Below are 18,702 nucleotides of genomic sequence, written 5' to 3'. Positions count from 1 at the left end.
ACTCATCTGGTAGAGCAGCCTGGTTGCATAACCTGATTTATCGGCGAGAAAGTGGCACTTTCCCTAATAAAGTAAGGTTTGCTCGTTGCAGCACAGATTTAAGTCGGTCCCCCTTACCCACTGGGCACCGAGTGGTTTTAAACATAATTTTCTCAGAATTTGTAAAAAAAAAAAAACTCCGATGAATTTGTTCAAAAAGTCTGCTGGCATTGGGCATCTGTGCTCAACAGAAACCAAAATGTTTACCGTGCCAGAGGCTTTTGCAACGTCGAGTTTCACTTTTGCAAAGGGTGGACATTGGGCCATTCGCCAGCCTGGCCACCGACCTGACCAGTGCCCTTCCTGGCCAGAGCCATGGCCAGCGAGGACGGGCTGCTTTTGAATCAACAAGCTGCAAGCGGGGCTTGTTATTGGGCTGTTAATGACAAGACGGCTCTGTTATTTTCTACATTAGCAGTGCAGTCTTTCTGCCAACTTGTGTGGCAAATATGTATTTTTTTCCTCATTTTGATTACACCGTTTTTTTACGTAAATGTTAAAGTGAATGAATGTATTTTGGTAATTTCATTCAATTCTTAGTGATAATGGAATTGGTTATAATGTAGTGGTTCATCCCTCAGGCTTATAGAGGCAGGGTTCCACGTGCTTGCCCGGGGGAAAATTGGTGTGAGTTTAGTCTCTCAAGTGACCAGATTCAGGGCCTGAAGTGTAGATGAGTCACAAATGACTGCACCCGAAGACCAATATTACATTTCTGTGGCTGGTCCCACCTGAAGACGGAAGCTTGCGTTGCCTCCGAAACGTCGTGTTTTAATTGTTTATTTTATTTTATTTTAATTTGTTTTACCTACGTGACTTTACCGAATAAAACCAAAGAGTATGAATCCTTGCAGTCACGAAAGCTTCAAAACTTGAATATTACATTTGTAGTTTCACTTATTTTGTCTACCTTACAGCTCCGAGACTTAAAACAAACACGCATTGCAGGGCATATACAAAGTGTGCCCATAGTGTGAATTTGAGAAAATGTCTATTGAGATTATTTTAGAAGTTGTTTTCTTCTGCGGCCGTTCTCTGACATAGGGTGATGCATGTCGAGCTGTAGAGCTCCGGACATTTATTTATTATTCTCGGATATAATGCAAATTGCATGAGTGGTAAAGTTACAGGTTCTGCAATTTTCTTCCCCATGTCAATGCTGACAGAAGGGTCTCCACTAAAATGGAGCTTCAGAGGGTATTTGGCCTACTCTTACATCCTGACCAGAAGTCTTTGGAAAAGGTGGGAACTTTCCTGCCCCACACGATACCTGCCCGTTGACTCGATGTGTACCGAGGAGGGGTTGTGGAAGAACTTGCCCCACTGATTCAAACGGTCGCATCAGGCGATTGTAAATCATATGGGTGTGTGTCAACCATTGCACCGTGGGAGCCACCTAACATTATTGGAATATACAATAATTATGGGGGGGGGGGGGGGGGGCGGGGGAAATTAAAGATACCATTGCAAATGTCAAGGTCACAAGGTGCCTGTAAACAAAACCCATAATTTAAAATGTTTGTTTTCATAAAATGTTAACAAGCGACCGAGTATGTGCGTGGGTTATGCTGTTTGCTCTGAAGTTGAAATGGGAAAGATAATGTTCAAAAACAACTGTTTGAATGTATGCCCTTTTAATGTGGCTAATCGCGATAAATGCGCTGTTTATGTTTTGCAACGGGCTTCATTTCCGCGCAACGCTGGAGAGAAATTGTATGAAATGACATGCACTGTATGAAATGCCTGACTAAAGTAAACACTGGGAAATGGTTCGCTTCAAAGCCGCGAGTGTTTGCCGAGCACGTCACGGCCGCTACCTTGCCATCGCTTTGACCTTCGCGTGACCTTTCTTGACTGTCGAAGATGAAATTTCATCTTGTCCGTGTCTTCTGTACGTCGCCCGTTTGTGGGCTGTCTCCGTCGGTCTCTCCTCTGGCGAGCCGCAGGAATTAGCGCACAGAAAAAAAAACACTTGGCATTGGCAAAGATTGTATTTCGTCTAGACAGGTTATTAGCAGAGCCTGGAAGGCCGAGCTGTTCCGGTTTTGGCAGAGAGACGGATTATCGCCCAGTGCATAGGAAATCGTGCAATTTTATATATATAAAAAAGACAAACCCCATATATAAATGCAGCACCACGTAAATTACTCGTTGATGTTTGATAAGGTGAAAGATTAATATAAAACTTACCTATATCTCAGAGGCGACTTAGCATTAAAAAAAATGCAACCATAGTGAAATTAGTTTCACTTTTCCGGTCAAAGGTAGTTTTATATGTTGCATGCGTGCTCATCTCCTATGTACAGCCGTGAACCAGCATGGCATTTCCACATGCCTATGGCGGGGGACAGATCAATCCACGAGATTACCTCGACAAGTTTTCAAGAACGCCGGTACTCATTTCATAAACTGTGCAGCTGGGCTTGACTCTTGACCTGGATTTTAATTGGCCTGGATTTTAATTGACCTGGATTTTAATTGACCTGGATTTTAATTGACCTGGATTTTAATGAGCTATTTTAATTTTTTGATATACAAAAGTCGCCGGTTTGATTTCCTGGCGGGACAGTTGAAGCAATGGGGGGAAATATCTTCAATCCCCACCCCCCCCCTCCGAGTGTCCACGCAGCAGTGTCAACGCGTACACCATCGTTAGCTGGTCGACAAGTGACGTGTGGTGTGGTGGGATAAAATATGGGTACGCTGACCTCTTCCAAGATATCCGACTGGCGTGGAAGAGTAGGCCAAAATACACTTTTAGAGGCGCTCGTTAGACCGTCCATCACTCCCAGCAGTGACAGAAGAATGAAATTGCAGGGCGGCACTTTAGAATGAGCCACTTTTAAATTATCAGGAGCACTCGTGACCCAGGCACAGCCAGTATGAGCTACGTATGTGAACATTCGGAAAATGTTTACACGGTTATAAAAAAATTGTGCTGTGCGGGGAGGTTTGCCAACTGTCTGAGTTTGACCTTGGACAGTAAGGAAATGTGCCATCTGTGTTGGGAGTGGGGAGGGGGGTGCAGGATTTGATTTGTCCCGATTATCTCTCAGTGGTATTGTGTTGAACTTCATCGCGGTGTGCTGCGCAGTTTTGACAATCGACCTCGCGCGTGGCTGATAATAACAATAAGCCCGGGGTTTGTCCCGCAGGCAAGGTGATGGGGCCTCGTTTTGTGGGCGAGCTCGCGGAACGCGCAGTGGAGCAGCGCCCTGCAGCACTCACTTCGCTTGGCGAATGCTGAGGCAGCGGGGGGTCTCAAGAGGGAATGCTCTGCGCAGGCCCCCCACCCCCCCCCCTGTGTAGACCTTCGCTTGCCCCGCACCCGACTCGGCCCAATCTTTCTTCGCCCATTTTTTGGGGAGAGCAGCAGGGGACGTTAAAAAAAAAAAACACGCGAACAAGGTGGGAGCCAAAAGGGCCTCCCGTGGCCAAGGGATATATTTCATAACTGCAGCATTTTAATCCACTTAGCTCCGTGTTCGCGTGGAGGGTTTAAGGCGCGAGGGTTTGAGCCGACAATGGTTTGTACTTTATGGAGCACGGTGCACAAATTGTGCCACCCCGCGTGCGCACTGTGGCTCAGTGTTTGTTCACTGATTGAAGATCGAAACTAATCGCTCAAGAGTACAAAAGTACTAATCGGGGGTTTAGCTTTGGCCGATTTTAAATGAGTGGAGAGATACACGCACCGAATGGCACGTACAACAAAATATATCGTTTCATGCAAGTTACTGAGTACGCAAATTATCCGCTTAATGTTATATTTGGGACAATGAAAAATGTATAAGCTAGACAGAAAAATGCGAGAATCAATCCAAAAAGAGATTGGAAAAAAAACCAAGACGAGTATTCATTTACTCTTGAGTCAAATCTCCGGGGGAGGTGGAAAATAATTTGCACTCCTCGTGGCCAACATATTTATATTTCCACAATAAAGTCCATGCTTTAATTCTATTATGTAACAAAACAAATAAGCAGACAACATGTCTCCTTGATGAAAAAAAACATATATATTTAGTTTGCGCGCGGCTGCAATTGACTTTGCTCAGTGGGAGTTAGCCACTGAGGGCGTGATAGATTTCCCTTTTCTCATTCCTGTTGCTCATGTGTTCCCCGGCACCGTTCCGTCGTAACATGCACTGGTGCCTACTTTGTTGAGGCCGACATTGCCACAGAAAATTAAGATTGAGTGAATGATATCTGTCTCTCGACCTAAAAATAAAAAAAAAATTAACAGCCCATCAGCTCCAAGGCCTTCTGGGAGTGAATAATGCCAGCAGCATTGCATCAGCATTCTATCTATCTATTTCATTATTTATATTCGTTGCGTCGTAAGATACATTGTTGCGAAGGATCTATTGCTGCGTATGATCTAATCGTTGTCTACACGAATTACGAGCACAATGAACAAAACAAATGTGTCAATAACATTGCCTTAAATATATATTAAAAACGGTGACTTTGCGGGCAACATTGTTTGAGATCTTTTGTGAAAGATCATCTTAATAGCTAAGGGTAAAGTTTTTGTTCAAGTTTTCTCTGTACAATTAAAATTCACACGGCGTGGTGTTTTTTTTGTTGTCGTCGTAAAATGTGCCTCAGAGTTGAAGAGGTTATGAGAAATAACGAGAAGTAATTTTGTGACAAAGCCTGAGCGTTTATGCGACCGTTGTTTTGGCAACTCAGCCGGGATGGAATTCAGACTTCAAAGTCCTGGGCCCTGTGTAATGTGGTCGGGGTAGTCTCTTGTTTTGGCCATCAAGCCATGCATGTGGCCCACGCCACTCGTTTACTTGCAGTGAATTGTACTTGGCAGCGTTTAAAAAAAAAGGAGCAGGGGTCTGTTATGAATCGCATTTCTGAACTGTTAGAGTCGAACGCGGGGAAGAAATTTGAATAAGGCAGCAGTAGTTTAAGTTAACAGCTGTTTTTATTAAACAGGCTCTCGCTCAGAAGACAAGGGCAGGCAGCTTGGACCATATTCAAGAATGGGGTGGAAAGAAAATCACATGCACACGCGTAGACTAAGGTCCCCCGTACAGACTTAACAGACTGTAGGGGCAAGTGCTGTTAGTGAGCACCTATGAAGGCCGGCACGGCACTCGAGGGGGTTGGTGGCCGGGACCACGCCCGGCCGCCTTTGTCCCCACAGCGGTGATGTTTACACACCGCATCAGGGACTCATTTGAGGCCGAGTCGACCTAGGGGAGGCCCGGGACCGGTTCAGATAATCGTCACCGGTGTTGGCCGTGAGCGGGAATTGAACTTGGGTGGCCGGGTTCGTGGGGCGGCACGCCACCGCTACCCAACCATGCACACACACACACGCACGCGCGCACCCGAACATACGCGCACCCACAATGAAAACTTTTTTTAAAAGGAAGCATTGGCGAGCGGCGCGCAAAAAAAACGTACAAAAGCATACACAGAGACCCTCGAGACAAACACAGGCCGATTCAGGAGCTCACAAAGTACACACGGAAAGAGCGATAGGTGATTTTGAGCGGGACAAAAACTAAATACTGTACAAGGATTTCGTGTTGCTTTAGAGAACCATACCGTACAAAATCTCTACAAAAACACGTGTTTTTAAAAAAAAAAACCTCTCGGAATATTTTACAGAAAAATTATTAGAATATATGCAACAAAACAAAAACGTGCTTGCTTTTTTTTGGCCTTCAAAAATCCACAACGGATCGTCGTCTTGTTAAAAGAACACCCTCAGTTGGGCCATGATTTATAAATAACACACCGTCCTTTAAAAAAAAAAAACATTTAGACAAGGAGTTGCAGAAAAGCACACACAATGCACAGAAACTTCCTTCAAGCATCCGTACCTCACAAAAGTGCAATGTGTATAGTTTATATTCAATAAAAAAAAAACATTTTATTGGGTGTACACAACCAACCAATTATTTCTCAATTTTCCGTCTCCCAACCCCCCCCCCCCCCCATATTAAAATGGCCAAATTCAACTCCCCCCCCCACCCCCCCCCACAGCCTCACAGGCATTTTAGATGACCTGCGGCAAGTCTGCTATACATATGCCAGATTTCTTGACGTTTGCATGATCGTTATGGCAACCTTACCAGCTTACCAATACAAACTTGCTTGTGCTCGTGAAATAGAAACTGCACACACAAGATGGGCAACACCGAGTCAATATCAGACTCCACGCATTTGGTGCGAGGGCTCTACTTTTACTTCATTCACCTCCCTAAAAAGGCCCCGGGGTTTTGTACCAATATTGCATAAGCTCATGCTATAGCGCGCGGCTCTCCATAAAAGGGAGCAAGAAAGTCCGATTATTGTTTAGAACATGTGCTTGCACTTACTGCTCGACGCTGTATGTAAACTAACCAAAAATAGCACGTGCTTGAAACGTAACACTGCACGACAAAATGTTTCCGAAACGAAATCAGGTCGTCCGTGCGTCAATATTTTGTATCCATGAAAAGTTCACTATTTTGTCACTATTTCATTATATTAAGTTACACGCACGCATTGCAATGACGTAGGATCATATCCGTACATAATTTCTCAAAATCTGGACACTGTTTTGCCACCCACAATTAACTTTGCCAATAACCGAGAGATACTCGCAAAGGGAGTGAAATCTTAGAATGTTTGGCTAATGATCTTCAGATGGCCATGGGTTCTTTCTCTGATGCTGTAAACTCCCTCTGCACTTGTGTGCACGCACTCACCTTTTAAACTCTAAACACCAGTGTGTCGATGCTTCAGGTAAACCTACTAAAGAATGCCCCATAAGCTTTCCCTAACATTGGCCTGTGCAACATTTAAACTGTCACGGTTTCCTCAATCGAGTGATTGCGTCTGATTTAAATCGCACGAGGAGACAGCCAATGTAAGCATCGTAAAGGTCAGAGATGGAGTCATGGAAAGTATATTTTTTCGGGTTTTCATCAAAACTATATACACAAGTCCTATGTTTAACATCGGAACATACTTTTCAACAAATCCAACCCAAAGGTTTGAACACCATAATGCCAAAAACTTCCTTATATGACAAGAAGTACAACGACGACGTCCTCTCTTCCTGCTCTCAGCACAAAGCGACGAACGTGACCTCTTCAGCGTAGCCGACGAGCAATCGTCCCAGCTTCGGAAATTCCATTGTACAAAAAAGTGGCATCGGGCCGAGTCTCATCGCGTGCAGTCTCTCCTCGCACGGCCAACCTCAGAACGACGATCCCATCTTGCCTTTGGAGGTGAGCGCCTGCTTGAAGCGCCTTTTGAGGTCCTGCATGTTTGGCGACTTTGGCCGCGGGATGACGAGGCTGGCTTTCCTCTTCTCGCCGCCGGTGCCGCCGCCGGCGCCATTGCGGGCACCGTTCCCGGCCGCCTGCGCCTTGCACACCTCGCGGAAGAGTCCCAGGAAGGCCTCGGCGACGCCGTGGCAGCTGTCGGCGGCCGAGGCCTCTCGGTAGAACGCGCAGCCCAGCTCGTTGGCGAGGTGCCAGCCCTCCGACGCGTCCACCTGCCGGGCGTGCAGGAGGTCCGTCTTGTTGCCCACGACCGCCACGACGGGGCCCTGCGGGAGGCCCGTGCCGGGCGAGGGCGTCACGGCGGCGGGCTGGCCCCGTGCGTGGCAGATGCACTCGTAGAGGCGGCGGATGTGGCGGAAGCTCTGGCGGTCCGTGACGGAGAAGGCCAGCACGAACGCGTCGGCCCAGAGGAAGGAGCGCGACACAACCTCGTGGCAGCAAAGCGTGTCGCCGATGACCTGCACGTCGGGGGGCGGGGGTGGACGCAGGGGCCACGTAAACACCGAGGTTTCGACCTCCCCCCTCCCCCCCCTACCAGGCACAAACAGGAAAGCCGATGTGGGAGGCGAACGTCCATTAAGTTTAATGAGGGCCCAACAAATAACCCCCACGTGTATTTAGTGTGCGGTGTTGCCGTTACTATACTAATGGGTGGATACCAATTGAAGGAAAAGGGAGCAGAGGAAAGCAGCAGAAGAGATGGAAGCAGCGAGACAAAATCTGAGAATTCGGAGGCCTCCATTGGACACGAATAACTTGAGGAAAGGGAGGAATCGAAGAAAATGAGTGAGGCTTTTTCCCAGCCAGTGGGAAGACACAGGCGAACAACAACAATGAAAAGAACGTGCGGTGCCATCCTGCATTGGACGAGCTATCGGCAGTGAAGCCTGCACTGAGACCCATGAGCCTGACAGGGGGTCCAGGTGTAGGACTACAACGTGGGCCTACAAAGCTCGCACGGTTGGTTACGTAGGGTGCGAAAAACAGGTTCAACATCCCATAATAGAGAAGTTTTTTGGGTTAGATTGTGTAAATGTAAATGCGTCGTTAGACCAGCCACCACCTGACAGCCAACAAGTAAGGTTTGTCAAGTAAAACAGAACATACCAATTTGTTACTAGTATAGCACACCGGTTTGTTGGAGATTAAAACCACAACATGGATTACTAATTGGAAACCTTACTGATTGGCTGTGTCGAGTGGTGGCGGGTTTAACGACACATTTATATTTACGCCATCCAACCCACACACCTATTATGGATAATATTGGTCGCGAAAGCCTTTGTGTTAAACTAATTTCAACATGCGTATGTGCATTAGACAGGGGCCCAACTAAATTCATTGCACAAGGGCCCATGCTAACCACCATATGCTACTGCCATACTGCGCACGATTTGCTTATTAGGGTATTGATATTTGTTTATCGTAGTTTCGTGATTGGAATAAACACCATCACTATACATGGCAAACAAGCTGGGGCCCGCCACATTTTAGCAAGTGAGACATTTTAACCACAGCAAAGGACATCACAGCGTACTTTCCAACCCTATCCATATAGGCAATCGGCTGTTGTCCTTTGAACCCCTTTTGCCGCTGACAATTAAAAAAAATGCATATATAATTGATTAAATTATTATTTTTATGATTAGATTTGAGAATCGGCGTGTGGAAAATTGGACGGGGGGGGGGGTGTAAATATCTGCAGCCTACCGCTAAAATGGACAGGGTTGAGAAGTCTGTCGTTGTCATCGTGAGTCTGAAGCTTGCCGGTTGCTGTCGACTGGCAACGATGACAATATCTTTGCTGCAGTCACAACATTCTGCTTGTTAAGACACGAGGACGCTGCTGCGCCCTCCGCTTGCTATACCACGAGCGTTTTCCCCGGCGTGTATTTCTTCCACAAATACACATTGATATTGGTTTATCGTAGTTTTACGATGGGAATAAACACCATAGACGCACACTCGACAACCAGACGGGTGTGGGGGGGGGGTGCAATATATCCGGTACAATGAACGGCTGGCTGACTGCACTCATCGTTCCAGAACATCGGCTTCGTCTTCGCTTTACTGGACATATTTTTCGTTTTATATATATAAGCGTTGCAGGACATACGTTAATTTTACGACCTGAATATGTACAGCTGATACATTGAGCCATCGTCGCTGCGTTGTACGAGCACCGTTACGTTGTTCGCACAGCTTCGACGTCACCGAACCAAAAAAAACCAGGCACTGCCAACGAAATCTCCCCCCACCCACCATTTTTCTACCACAGTTGGCGAGCGGCAGGCTCCAACTGCATCCTTGCGCTTGCGTAAGAAGCTAGGCCCCGACATCTAACAACGTCGCTACATCCCATCGCCTTTACCTTCGAAGCCTCGATAACCCCGATCTGTGCACAATGCGCGCCATTCACACGCTGCGACCGGGGTTAAAATTTGGTTGACCGTGTCGTGCGCCCAGCTCTGAGCAACTCTATTGGACCCCGCCTGTATGCCCTTGTCACCCGGTGTCCATTTACTCGTTCAGTAACTTTGAGCAAGCCTATGGACAAATCGTCCGGAACGCCGCCACATCTCGTCGAATTTCAGAAGCTGAGCAGCGTGGGTTGAGGCTGGCGATTTACTTGGATGGGTGACAAACGTGGACACACACGTTGGAATTGAGCTGCAGCGCTGTGAGTTGGGCAGCATAGGGAGGTGCAACAAAAAAAAAACTGCTGTACTGTATGTCTATGTTCCCGTGTCTATGCTACCCCCACCTCCGCTAACCCGCACTGTGCGGTATGTTGAAGTATGGTCGGATGATCCCCATAGCCGGCATGGTGTGGAGAGAACCTCATCCAAAAGTGGATTGACAAAAGGGCTAAACAAGAGTGGCTGGTATTATAAGAGAGAAGTGTTGTTCAGGTCACAATGCCACATCTTAATGAAGCACTTCGTAAAGATTGTGTGTCTGTTATTAAATTAATGCCTGCCTCTATGCCTGTGCTCACTCCTTTGATTCGCGCCAACAAAAACACCTCCCGATGTTTTGCTGGTTTTCAAATTAATTTGCATGCAAAATTAATTTCCTTTTTGCGTGTCAGAAGAGCACTAGGCCTGCCAATGAAAGAATATTGTGATTTTAAATCATAACCTACTGAAACACTGGTGCCTGTCACAGGAACGTGGAGTTTTCAGAATGGAATATAGGGAGGGCAGTGTCCAAGTTTCATTTCCACGTTTGGGCACGGGGCGCATGTTTACTTTTTTCTTCTTTCAGAAACTGCTGAGCACGATATAAAATGTACTTTACAGGAAGGTGTGTATGGCTTGGATGGCAGCCCTATAAATATGCTGGCCCAGTGTGCGATGTTCTGTAAAAGAGGGGGTTGGGCGGGGGGGGGGGCCTCATCGGCCCTAGGCTGTGCACAGCTAAAGTATTGTCCAACCCAACAACGCGCTTTGTTTCAGTTGCAAGCTAAGCCGCCGCTGCATTGCGGCGTTGGCCGCGGTCAAACAGAGCCCTTCTTTGTTTCCGACGCAGCAGCCGGTCCCGTCTGTCCGCGGCCAGGTGTGCGGGACTTTCTGCCGGAGGTTAAAGTCAGAATTTGCAATCTGCGCATAAATAAATGGGCTCTCTGTAAGAGGCCATTAACGCTTGCCAATCGTATCAACTTAGCGCGGGGGGGGGAGGGGGAGGGTGGGGAAATGTCCCAAATTGCTGCCCATAACAAACTTTTCAAACGGGCCCCACCGCGCAGATTTCCGCGGTGGTGCTGCGCGGATCTCTCCGGCGTGTCGGTTGGGGGTCACGCGCCGCGTGATGGTCTGCGCGACGCCCGGCGTTTTTGCCCCGACCTCGATTCGGTTCGCAAAGAAGCTGTAGCGCAGGGGAGCGTCTTTGAGGACGAGATTTGGGAGCGAACCGTCGGACGTCGCGCCGAAACAACACGCAGTACCAACCCTGAAATGCGTCGGAGAGTTGCTTTTATTTTTAAAGGTATATACCAGGGGTCAGCAACCTGCGGACCCGGAGTCGCGTACACCTCTTTAAGGACTGCTTCGTGACCATGATGTATTCATGACCACCGTCTCAAATTCACCACGGGCATCGCGGCTCTTGAAATATTGAGTTATTTTTTTTTTACCAAATTCGAAAAGAAATGGCTCTTCTTGTTATTGTGGTCGCCGCCCCTTACTATATACGATGACACTGAAATTGTCCGGGATGCGTGTTCGTGTCCGTACCTGGACTCCAGGCGTGTCCTGCATCTGCAGCAGAAGCTGCTCTCCATCCACTTGTACGTGCCTTGTGTAAAGGTTACCTTTGGGAGTGAACGACAAAAAGGGCCAATGAGCATCTTTGTACCTGGGTCAATCGCCACACAGCCAGCCATCTATCTCAAAATCAACGGAGTAAAATGTACCAATAGGTTCTGGAAGACATCGTGAAACATGCATCGATCCATTGTGAAATGAGAACTAAGTGAGAGTTTGCGTTTAGCCGCTACGCTGCTTTATTGTGACCTGTTGTATGTGTTGGATCTTGAATACTGGTTTTGAATTGTGAATGTATACAAGAGCACGTGTTATTCCGTAGCTTTGTGACCTGAGTCTCCCTTGAAATTTGGACTTATGTTCTCGTTGAGCTCTGACCTGGTTAAATAAAGATTTGATGATCATGCCGTGGACAGAGTGTGACTAATGGTGATGAAATTCTCGCACATTAATCTCCGCTGTCAGGCCCAGCATGTAAAAAAAAAGTGGCTTTAAACAATCGTACGCTATCACTGAGCTACGATATCAACGCTGCGACGAGAATGGCAAGAATGCTGTGGTAAGCGTCATGGGGGTAAGTCGACAAACTCTCCAACTCTTGCAACCGCGAAGGTAAAAGCCAGGCCTGAGGAGCGTGCATCAGTTGGTCAGGTCCTCCTCTGTCCATTCATTCACTCTCTAGCCCAACGATGTTGTCACCATTGTGCTATCGACTTCATAGATGTTCGCTAACAGCACTTGCCCCAACGGTCTGTTAAAGGCTATACGGGGGAGCTTTTTAGCTATTATCGACTTCACGCCATGAGGCTCAGTGTCCGTTCAGATCTGTCGTAGAGCAGGGCACCACTTTGTGCTTGAGGACGGCCCCACAGAAGTGGATCTGACGGAACTACTTCTGAGATCCCTTCCAAGTGACTTCTGCCCCCGAGAGAAATGTTTTTATCCGTACATATATTTTTACGGAGCTGGAAGTTGGGCAAATTAAACGCAGAACCAAATGTAATGTGATGGTGGGTGCTTTGTGTGTGTGCTTGAAGGCCATTGTGGGGAGCGGTAAAGTAGTAGTTAGCGTGCTGCGCTATGAACCCGGTTCGATTCCCGCTCACGGCCAACAGCAGTGACGATTATCTGAACCCGTCCTGGGCCTCCCCTAGGTCGCCTCAGCCTCAAATGAGTACCTGGTGCGGTGTGTAAACATAATCACTGGGGAGACAAGGGCGGCCGGGGGTGATTGTTGGCCACCTACCACCTCGTGTACCGTTACGGCCTTCATAGGTGCTCAGTAACTGCACTTGCCCCTACAGTCTGTTAAGGCTATACGGGGGATCTTTGTCCTTTGAAGGCCATTGACGATCGGGCTGAGACCAGCAACTCGTCGTACTTGAGGACCCTGTTGAATGACAGGCGCGCGGATCTCCGCAATGCTCCGACGTGTCACGTCACGTGACGCTTGTTTCAGTTCAACTGCCCCCGGGTGCATTTCTCTGCGAGCTTTGCGTCAGGGTGGGTGGCGCGGACGCGGCGTTGCGTTCTCAAACTCACCGGTGTTGGCTTCATAGTCGCCGATGAAACGCTTGGTCAGGAACCTCACCACCAACGCTGCGGGAGAGACAACGCAAGCGAGGGGCGCACGTCAGGAGGACACCAGACGTGCATCGCGAAGTGCCTGCGCAGAGTAAGAGCTCGATGTAAGCACAGCCGCTCGCGGGTGGGCACAGCTGCGCCGTTCGCCGCGTCCTCCGTGTTCATCTCCATCCTCTGACTTGTGCCCTGACTTGCGTCGGCGATCCGGCGCACGAACTTTGCGTGCGTCTCAGATCGGAGTTACCATCATCATCATCATCGTCATCGTCGTCGTCGTCATCGTTATCACCGCGTTGCAGATTAAGAAGAAGAAGAAGAAACCACGCAGACTTCTCTTTCTGCTTCTTTTGTTCGCACTGCTCGACTTTTTCCAATCGTCTCCCCGTCACATCTCTCCGTTTCCTTCCCCGCCCACTCTGCCACGGGGAGAGTTGCAAGTTGTCATGACCTTGCTCAATTCAAAGAAACGCATTCACTGCTCATCTCTTGTACTCCTCGGTAGTGCTGTTTGTTACTGGCTGCTGAAGCATTATGGGTCATTTTGGCACTGTGGTCAGCAACTGTTATGAGAAAAAAAAAACAGTTGCCGATTGCAAAAATGAAAGTGTGCTTGTATGAGAATTTGTATCAGAATTTGCTTATAGACGTTGCTTATATCAGAACTGTGGTTACTTCTATATTGTCATGTAGAGTGGTAGGAACTTGCGTGCGTTTGCTCACTTCGTGTCAGATACTCACTAATTAGCTGGTTGATCAATTTATACATAACCGGATTCCTCCAGTGTAAATACATATTCTGATTCTAACAGAGGCATGCAAGTAGTGAATACTTTGTTTAGGTCTAAAATCCTCTGTGTGTCTGCAACCACACTCAATACACATCAAATAGTCTAACGCCACTCTCCCCAGATGCGGGAGCCATCGCTTTCACAATCGGCTGTTGAGTATGCATGCATGCATGCACGTGGGTTTAATTTATTTCGCACCGTACGTAGCCAACCGTGCTAATTGGAGAAGCGAGAATCAAGTAAGAGATGGTTCTTTAGAAATCCGTGGGCGTATCTATACGTGTATCACCTTGTATTAGTATTATTTTTCATGAGTAGTTGGGTGTGTGGGAAGACGTTTGTAAGGTGTGTGGGTGGGACTGTGGGGGCGAGTGGCGAGTGGTGGTGGTGGGGGATAAGCAGCTGTGATGGAATAAGAAATATGTAGAGTCAAGGAGGTCCATGAAGATAACTGAAGGAGGCAGTGGGTGGGAGGGGGCATGGCATATGGTTTGTATACCCTGTCAAAATTATGGGGGGGGGGGGGGGAGGGGTGGGCAACTGCTCTAGTTGGTGGGATACATGCCATGAGAGACTCTAAAGATCGCAAAATATGGAAAGCATCAACCCTCAGTGATGAAAATGACTCTTGAGCCACAACCGCTCCATGTGACTGAATCGCTCGGAACGCCGGCGTGGCCACGTCACACCTCAGAAGCTAAGCCGGGCTGAGCCTGGGGAGTGCTCGGATAGGCGACCGCCGCCGTGCATGAAACAGGCGTGATAGGCCACGGGGATACTTTGGCAGCAAAAGGCAAGTGCAGAAAAATAAATGTCGGTACGGTACTATGCTCCCCATCCACATGTCTGTGCCTTCACCTGTGAAATATTCCTCGTGACCGGCGTGATGCGGAGGAGGCCCTCATCCAGCAGTGGATTCAACAAAAGGGCTGTAATTGTGCACACCTGCATCCCCTCGCCCCCACACAGACGCAGGTGATTTGTGCATTCACGTTTTTGACAACGTGTATCACCTTGCGCTGGCGTTAAAGATGACCTCAGGTCTCTCAAATCGCATTCTCTGGAGAGGCTGACCTGGTCAGGCAGCTCAAGCTCAGGTCAATGTCACGTGACCAAAGTTCGAAACATTAAAGAAGAGAAGGGAAAAAAATTGGAAACGTATTTCAATTGCCCACCACAAAATCACTCCGAATGCGCACGATACCGTCAGATGTTGGAATCTAAGCTCGGTTGAGCCTCGTCAGAGCTGGTATAAGTGACTAACAGGACTCGCCAGGTGTGGTAGGCGTGAGGCTACGAGGTGTAATCAGCATCGGGCAGTCCATGAGTTTTATCTGGGGCCCTCCCATACGACGTTCAAGTTTATTTTGTGTAACCGGGTGAGAACTCCAGAGACCAGGATGAGTCTTATTTCCAAGAGTGACCCAGGGGCATTGGTCTGACATTTGGGGGGCAATGTCGCTGCTGACGCCGTCACACAATGAGCTGCTCTTGCGAATGCCGTCAGGGGATCGTTAACACCCACCGTGAAGCAGGCGGTGCGTAGTGTTCTTATTATTATGGCCACTACACAGGCGCAGTAATAACCAGGGCGGCCGCTGGATTGAGACCGCGAACTTCTGCAACGACGCGCGGCGACCGCGCTCCCACTAGGCCGCATCACCGACCCCCAAAGCCAAACCACTCATTCGCGAAATCGCTAAATCATTCCAATGTCGGTTAAAATATCGACACAAACGGTGTTAAAATCGCTGCAGCTTTCCTTCGTAGAACAACTACTGTACCACGACTGACTATCACGAAGCTGTGCAGTCAGCAATGGAAACAATGCTGCCTGTCGCACGCTACACCGGCGGCACATCGACGAGCGTGCTCATGCAGCCGATTTATAAACCAGAGGACAACGCCGTACACAGGGGACTGGGGTACAGGCGGAAATTGTGAAAAGGGTCTGATTTGTGAATGTCCACAGATAATAAAACGGCGACCCATCGCGGTGCGCAAATAATCTGCACTTGGTGCGAGCGGCGAGTTAACCACACGGCAGATTTGTGGCGGTCGGTGATGGGACACAGTTCTGTGAGTGTGCTGGTCGCGTCCAACTCTGAACCCGTTCCTAACACCCGTGCGGTACACGCCCTTGCGACCCTCACCCCTCTCACTCCCTCACACACTCTCACTCTCTCACACACTCTCATTCTCTCACACTCTCACACACTCTCACACACTCTGACTCTCTCACACTCTCACACACTCTCACTCTCTCACACTCTCACTCTCTCACTCTCTCACACACTCTCACTCTCTCACACTCTCACTCTCTCACACTCTCACTCTCTCACACACTCTCACTCTCTCACCCTCTCACACACTCTGACTCTCTCACACACTAAGACTCTCACCCACTCAGACTCTCACACTATCACTCTCTCACACTCTCTCTCACACTCTCACTCCCTCACACTCTCACCCTCTTACTCTCTCACACTCTAACCCACTAAGCCTCTAACCCACTAAGACTCTCACTCTCTCACACTCTCACTCTCACACTCTCACCCTCTCACTCTCTCACGCTCTCACTCTCTCACCCTCTCAGACTCTCACACTCTCACCCTCTCATCCTCTCACCCTCTCAGACTCTCACACTCTCACCCACTAAGACTCTCACCCTGTCAGAGACTCACCCACTAAGACTCTCATCCTGCCAGACTCTCACCCTGCCAGACCCTCACCTTGCCAGACCCTCACCCTCTCACACTCTCATCCTGCCAGACCCTCACCCTGCCAGACTCTCACCCTACCAGAACCTCACCCACTCACACTCTACCCCACTAAGACTCTCACCCTGCCAGACTCTCACCCTGCCAGACTCTCACCCTGCCAGACTCTCACCCACTAAGACTCTCACCCTGCCAGACTCTCACCCTGCCAGACTCTCACCCTACCATACCCTCACCCTCTCACACTCTAACCCTCTCACACTCTCATCCTGCCAGACTCTCACCCTGCCAGACTCTCACCCTGCCAGACCCTCACCCTCTCACACTCTACCCCACTAAGACTCTCACCCTGCCAGACTCTCACCCTGCCAGACTCTCACCCACTAAGACTCTCACCCTGCCAGACTCTTACCCTGCCAGACTCTCACCCTACCAGACTCTCACCCTCTCACACTCTAACCCACTAAGACTCTCACCCTGCCAGACTCTCACCCTGCCAGACTCTCACCCTGCCAGACTCTCACCCTGCCAGACTCTCACCCTGCCAGACTCTCACCCTCTCAGACCCTCACCGGTCTTGCCGACTCCCCCGGCTCCCAGCACCGCGATGCGCACGTCCCGCGCCGTCCCCCCGGGCGTCTCGGGGCTCGCAGGGCCCCCCTGGTGCTCCGCGATCGGAGCAAGGTACGAGTTGGCTCCGCTGCCTGGGCCAGACATAGCCGCGACGAGCCGCATGGCCCGGGGACCTGCCCTGCCCCCTCTTCCCTTGCTCCTTTGCCTTGCCCTGCCCTTTGTCTTGTCCCGCCTTGACCTCCCCCTCCTGCCGCTCGCCTACAAACCGCGACCGCCCGCGACGCCTACAAGCGCCCAAGGTTGTCTTGCCGTGAGAGAATTCCTCAACTTCTGTCCAAAGTTCGACTTCGTTTTATCGTTCAGCCCGAGACACACCGCAAAAAAAACCTCAAGCGGCACGGCTCCTCACTCCTTCCCACGGTGTATTCGGGGCCACTGTCCTCGAACTTCTTTCCGCCTTGAAGACGAAGAACAGAAACGCATAACAAAAAACAGGTGTCTCTTTTTTTTTTTACGCAGCGCTTCTTTGCGTACATGCAAACGCGCCGGACGAGCGATGATTTCGCGGCTCTCGCTGTTGTTAAGCTGAAAAAGAAAGAACGACTTTATATGGCTTGGGGATCGATGATGACGACGGCGGCGGCAGTGCTAGATATGAATTGGCGACGTTACGACTTTATTGTTGCTGAGCTAACTTTCACGACTAAGTTTCGGCACAGCCCACCACCACCCCCTCCCCGCCGCGCGCCAATTGTTGTGAAATGTGAGGCCACGAGAATGCGTGGAGCTGCCTTTAAGAGGCTCGGCACACGGGGCCCGCCTCTCCCCCTGTCTCTCCCCAGCCAATGGCTTCTGTAACCCTCTCCTCCCCCACCCCCGAATTCACGAATCCAGTTTCCCTCTGCTCGCAACCCACGCCAATTTACGGTGCTTAGAGTGAGCTGGAAGCGCAAAGCGCATTTGTGTATGCGAACCAATCTTAAATATGGTTTGTTTGGAGGGAGGATGGTTTGAGGAAATTCGGTTCAAACTAGTTCAGGATTTCAACATTTTCAATCTTGAGCTGTATCATCTGTAGAATCGTCCCATAATTGTAACTGACAAGTATGACACGTGTTTGTGTTTTGCCGAATGCACAGCGCACATTTCATGTATGCATGCATAGTCACGGCTGTTATTGACCCAAGAAAGCCTCTCCGAGTTTCCAGATGCTATGGGGGGTGGGTGGGTGGGTGGGGGGTAGTGTGTCCTGGGATGTTTGGCCATAGCCATTAATTTTGTTCGTGCCATTGTTTGGCTTGAACGTGGGAGGAGGAGACCAACGTACCCAGGGGGACGACTCTCAACACGGCCATGCCATGGCCAAACTGACAGTGGCACACCTACAACACCGGGCAAGCCCTCGTGGCGATCACCCATGTTAGTAATAACCATGCTC

The 18,702-nt window shown here is 49.2% G+C and overlaps 1 protein-coding gene across 1 annotated transcript; it reads right to left on the bottom strand.

The window, feature by feature from the left end:
• Positions 1-4,956: 4,956 nt before the first annotated feature.
• Positions 4,957-18,042, bottom strand: RASL11A (RAS like family 11 member A). Its single transcript, XM_032956500.2, has 4 exons — positions 17,264-18,042; positions 13,142-13,198; positions 11,570-11,646; positions 4,957-7,792 (listed from the first exon to the last, which is right to left on the bottom strand). The coding sequence occupies exons 1-4, from the start codon at positions 17,424-17,426 to the stop codon at positions 7,247-7,249; spliced, it is 843 nt and encodes a 280-aa protein (XP_032812391.1). The 5' UTR covers positions 17,427-18,042; the 3' UTR covers positions 4,957-7,246.
• Positions 18,043-18,702: the final 660 nt, after the last annotated feature.

The sequence above is a fragment of the Petromyzon marinus genome, chromosome 18 (genome assembly GCF_048934315.1).
Source record: "Petromyzon marinus isolate PM22_M1 ecotype Great Lakes invasive population chromosome 18, UKy_Petmar_22M1.pri1.0, whole genome shotgun sequence".
NCBI lineage: Eukaryota > Metazoa > Chordata > Hyperoartia > Petromyzontiformes > Petromyzontidae > Petromyzon > Petromyzon marinus.
The sequence above is the reverse complement of the archived record's forward strand: the minus strand, read 5'-3'. Positions and strand labels throughout refer to the sequence as shown.